This window comes from Ylistrum balloti, unplaced genomic scaffold (genome assembly GCF_031769215.1).
Source record: "Ylistrum balloti isolate Yb309-2 unplaced genomic scaffold, AGI_CSIRO_Ybal_v1 Utg369936, whole genome shotgun sequence".
Taxonomy (NCBI): Eukaryota; Metazoa; Mollusca; class Bivalvia; order Pectinida; family Pectinidae; genus Ylistrum; species Ylistrum balloti.
The window spans coordinates 1-5,708 of NW_026782046.1; the positions used below are offsets into that span (position 1 = coordinate 1).

Consider the following 5,708-nt stretch of genomic DNA (forward strand, 5'->3'; position numbering starts at 1 on the left):
TGACAATGGGAACAGACCTTTGAATATCAAGAGATGCTAGGATATAGCTAGCCATAAATGGAAAATTCACAATACGGAATTTGAAATCATCACGTTTATCATACAGCTTGATGGAAATCTGTCCATGTTGGTTTCGGTGAAGGAAAAAATTGAAATAAGCAGCTGTTGTAGAAGAGTATGTAGTGTCTCTGATTTCCATATTCTGGTGGGTTTATATGATGTTCGTGGTCAATAAATGTCTTGTTACGTAAAGACAAGACGCGATCAATATATCTGAAAGTGAAATTAAACCAAAATAATTGAAAAAAAAAACTTACAGAAAATATCTACATTATGGTATGCTAATTTTCTTGAGCTGGTAATATATACTAGATAATTAACACTTGAAATGAACCCATAGCTATCAAGATTTACCTATTTAATCAAAACAACTCTGATTACAGGTCGTTCGTATCGTCCTATTTTATCATCACAACCTGCAAGCAAGACCGACTACATCAATGCAGTGTTCGTTCCGGTAAAAATTATATCTAAATATTTCCTAAAATTAAAAAGCTAAAAGTTACGTAATAAAATATGTAATCACTCAATTTGCGAGACCAACCAATAGCAACATCAGCTGATTCTGAAGATCTGATTTGAATCGTTTTCTTTAAAAATTAATTAATTATATGGTACCATTTTTATTTCTCTATATGAACAATCTAATTGTTGTCATATATTTAGTTTTCATATCCGAATACATTATTACAGAGTCTCCAGAGCTATGATGGATATATAGTCACTCAATGGCCCCTCCTGCACACTGCTGATGACTTTTGGACGATGATTTACGACTACAAATCTATGGCTATTGCTATCCTGGATAGCGATGCTGATACCAATGTCAGTTGATATCTAAATTTTCGTACAGAATTTCAGAAATCTAAAAATAAAAAAAATATATTATTCCGCTGTTATACATTGTGTATGTATCTAATATGGCAAAGTTTAAATCATGAAACAAACAAATTTGTGGAAGAAGCAATCGAAAATACGACGATATATAACATTAATAAAATTCAGTTCCTTACGTAAGCGACGGTGCCAGGGGATAAGCAAATCCGTTGAGTGAACTTCAACAATAATATCGAATATATATTATATCTATTGATATGCTGTGGATCAAAAATTGTATCGAACATTTAGAAATGGAACTGTCTTTGTTTATTTTCTACACAAATTCTTTCGATTTGATATCATTATAGGATGACCTTGGTCTGTAATAGTTAAGGGCTTCTTTGTTTCTATTTTCTATTCTGATGAATAAACAATGTGTATAGTAGTCCACTCTCCTAAATTAAAGAACAGAGTGATATTGATATCTTTATAAGCTTAAACACATTGCTCGATTGTTTGGTCGTTGCACACCCTATTTTTTATCTATTGTATATTTATATCTAATTTCTTTTTTGGGGGGAGGGGGTAGAAAGAAGTGTGAGCTATACTTACACAAACAATAACACATTTATGAAACGTTATTGACAAGCTCTATCTAACCATAATCATGCGATGCTTCAGTTTCATCGCAGTTTTCCAAAATAATAGCAAAATGATAAATCTTGCATTAAAGATCAAAAGATTTATATTAAATAATTCAATTCATATGTGTTTTATCTTGTCAAATTCATTTGTAAATCTATACCTCTTGATATTTTTTTACAAAGGATCCAAAACTGATGCCATCACAGGAAGAATCAGAAATAACAGCAGGGAATTTTACTGTACAAATATCTGGTAACTCCCGAACTGAGAGTTCTGTAGCGATGACAGAAGTCTGCCTCTCTAAAATGGTAGGTTGGCGTTACACCTGTAATTGTATTTTATACCTAAACGTGTTCAATTGTACCGAATACATATAATTGAATTTGGACTAAGTTTTCCAACTTATATTATGTTCGTTTTTGATAACATATTTTTGTGTTAATGTATACAAGATGGCATTTTAGCTGAATGTTTGTTAAAAAGTGTACATTAGAATGAGAAATATAGAAAACCTACAGGAAGTAAGTGAGGTTGGAGGGCGATAATCTGGTAAACGTATCCGTCATCGACTACCATTTACATAGCATTTAAGGGTTCATCTAAATATCTTAAGTAGATTTAGATTAAGATTTGTTAAAATATCGTTATAGAAATGCTTCCAAATAAAACATCAAAATTTTACCTAATGCAAAATTTATTTTGATTGCATCCACATGATTGGCGTTTTGTTATATCTGCCGAGATGAAATCACCGTTTGATTGTGTATTACATCAATCATTTTTAAAAAAGGAAAACATTATTATTTTATGAAAATATTTTGCAGGGAGATGATGCTTCACACAAAATCAAGATATTCCGAGTTTGTAACTGGCCCCAGGATCAGCAAAAGTGTGCCGAGGGGCGCGTCACAGAGATTGCGTACGCAGTACATGAATGCCAGAGAAACTTTACTTCCGGCGGTCCTGTCACTGTCGTTTGCAGGTTTGTGTAACGTTATGCTGATCGGTCATTTTCTATAGTTATTGTATTTCATTGATGCTTTTTCAGTTCCACGGAAGTCAATATATACTTGTAAAAACAAATAAAAATTCCTACATTATTTCATTTGTCGGAGTCTCAGATCTATTTCAGATCTATCAATTTCTCCTAATTACTTAATATTCATTATTATCAAATATTAGATTAAGAATATTTTATGTTGATTCTCTTGTTTTATAATGAGAAGATCTAGACGAATTAATGATATTCATTGTTCTAGTGTGAATTATTTTACCAACTGGAAAGTTACAATTCTAGATTTCGTTTATGTAAAATGTAAAATTCCAAAGTAAAAAGTAAAACGTTGAAGGGACATGGACTAAAAGATGTCCATAAGCAATATACATCATTAGGTCTATTATTAAATATAAGATTATGAATATCAAGGTAATGATATTTAAAATTAATCTGTAATATTCCAAAAGAAACTGTTGGTTTAACAATTTATTATCCCAATTTCGCGTCTGAACATGTAATGGAAATGTTCTGTTTATATTTCAGGGACGGGTCTTCAAAATGTGGGATATTTTGCACTGTTGCAAATGCTATTGAAAATATCAACCTTAACCAGCAAGTCAGTCTGATTCAGGTGGTGAGACAGCTTCAGTTGCGACGCCCATCTTTCATCAGTACCTATGTGAGTTGCACTTCTTTAATCATATCTGCACGTTAGTTTGTCATTTGAATATTTCAATAAGGTGTTCTAGTGAATGGTGGACCCCATAGAAATGATAAATATCGGAACAATATATATTTACTATTGATTTTTGTGAATTGTCTTTAATAGATATATTTAAGTTATTGCTGAAAATCAATTAATTCCCGAAGAGTGTTGAAAACCACGCGGACATCATTAGTTTCATCAGGCGTAGTCATTATGTATTTCATATTTTCTTGTGTTAAATCTTCTTCATGTGTTTCTTAATTTCAGAACAAAATATTTTTTTAAAAACTTCTTAGTGTGAAATACAAAAATCAAGACTCTTTGTGTATTTCCACGGACATGCAATTCTTTAATAACAATGAATAACAATATACAAACCTGATACAGCGCAATATTGGATTTGAAAAATAACCGTAACGCACTCTATCTCACTTGTGTAATTATCGTGTAACAAGCGAATCGCATACATTGCTCCACATACGTTCCTCCGGAACACCTGGTTTCATTCTTGTGCGGAGTCTCTGTGCATTGCATTGTTCATATTTTGCCTTAGATTCATTGACTTTGATATTGTTGTTGTGTCTGTATTCTCTATGCTGTTTTACTGCTTTTATTCTAATCTGACTTATCAATATCCATTTTACAGGAGAGTTACGTCATGTGCAATCGAGAAGTAAAGGTACACTTCGATGCGTTGTCAGAATACCAAAACTACGAAGGACCATCATCCTAGGCCACAGATTAAAATTGCAGTCGCGTCTTTAAGCCACAGTGCAATGTAAAAACCAATCAAACTGACAGCATTTTCTACATTTAGATAGAGAAACATGCTCATATCAGCAACATTGACATTTCCCCGCTACAAGTATGGAATAAAAAATATTCGTATCATTATCAACAGACTTGATAGAAAAATGGTATTCAATGTTCATAATTCAACTTCTACAGTTTTGCAATGGTATTCTATAATAATTATATACAGTAATAACTGTATTGCAAGGTACTAAAATATACATTTGTATATCTGATACTGAACCTAAAGTAGGACTAATGGAACTAGTGCTGTTATGCCTCTTTTGGTCTTTCAATCAAACATGAAATATGTTATTATCAATATTTTTCTGTCAGTAACAATCATTAGTGGTCTCTTAACGATTTCGTGTATGCAACAATGAATACAGACTTTTTACATTGAATTGAGCTGTAATCTGTTCACTAGTAATATCAAAATTTAACAGAAATTACTCAGCAAAATGTTTCCTTGGTTAGTAATATTATATTGCTATTATTTAGCCTATTTTCCGGTCACCTGAAATTTCGTCTTAGTTGACTGTGCAGTTGCCTTTTGGTCACTGTCGTTTGTCATGGGTAATTCGTCTGTAATCAATTGACATTTTCGACTTCTCCAAAACCCCTAAAACAAATTTGCAGAAACGTTCTAAGGCCGAAGGTGAACTAAAATTTAGAATTACGTGGTCGCCACATACAGAGGCAATGAAAACGGGATGAAAATGAGTCACATGGTTTTATATTTCCAAAATTACATTTTGATCACAACTTGAATAATTTACATTGGATTTATACACAGGTGCTTAGAACTTTCAGCATTTGATGAAATAAATTTGCATAACATTAATTTCATGCAAATGTTATGTTACAATAACCTAAACGATAGTTTTTAAAGGTTACTGATGACTGATGAAAAAGTAACAATCGAAGTAGTAATATTATTTCAAGTTAGAGTCTCACATTTTTCATTGTTGCTTGTATACTAATTCTTTAATATACATACAAACATACATACGAACGAATATACCATTTGAGATTTGATTATTACTACACTGCTAGAGAACAAGTTTCCTTTGTAAATATACACATAGATAAAGATTATGTAAAAAATTAAATACCTATATATCACACAACTCATATGATTTATGGTAACAAGTCCATATTTGTCATTTCTGTATTATAATCGTTTTAAGTGATATAATGCGATCAGATAGATTATTATTCAATATTTTGCTAAGAATATTTGTTTAAATTCATGCTGTTAACATTCGAATGTTTGAAAACTTTTTTTTTCTTTTTTGTTTTGTTTTTTTTGTTTTTTGTCATTATGCATTGCTTGAGACATGTAAACAAACTTCTAGACTAAGTTTTTTTTATTACTTTATATCAAATCTAGATGCCTTATGTGACAATATTTCATTCACCATGTATTTTATAGATGTGTCAATGTTAAGCTTCATTTCTGTTAATATGTCTGAATTTTCTTTACTTTTGATGAATGTGTTATTTTTACTGGCTACGGTACGAAATGTATATGACTTTAAGCCATGTTGAATTGGCTGTCTGTTATGTGTCGTCTTATATTTCCTTCAAATGTCTTCTTTGAAAATAATGTAAGGGATTCTCTCCTATTTCAAAGATTACATTTGCTTTAAAAATATCGTAGGTTCATATTAATGATCAGAACTATCA

General features: G+C 31.3%; 1 protein-coding gene across 1 annotated transcript; it reads left to right on the forward strand.

The window, feature by feature from the left end:
* Positions 1-443: 443 nt before the first annotated feature.
* LOC132547156 (receptor-type tyrosine-protein phosphatase alpha-like) lies at positions 444-5,170 on the forward strand (the record flags this gene model as incomplete). Its single annotated transcript, XM_060210911.1, has 6 exons — positions 444-517; positions 754-885; positions 1,707-1,832; positions 2,349-2,506; positions 3,065-3,200; positions 3,874-5,170. Coding segments are annotated over 6 exons (713 nt in total), but the record flags the coding sequence as incomplete, so codon positions are not given.
* Between the last annotated feature and the right edge of the window lie 538 nt (positions 5,171-5,708).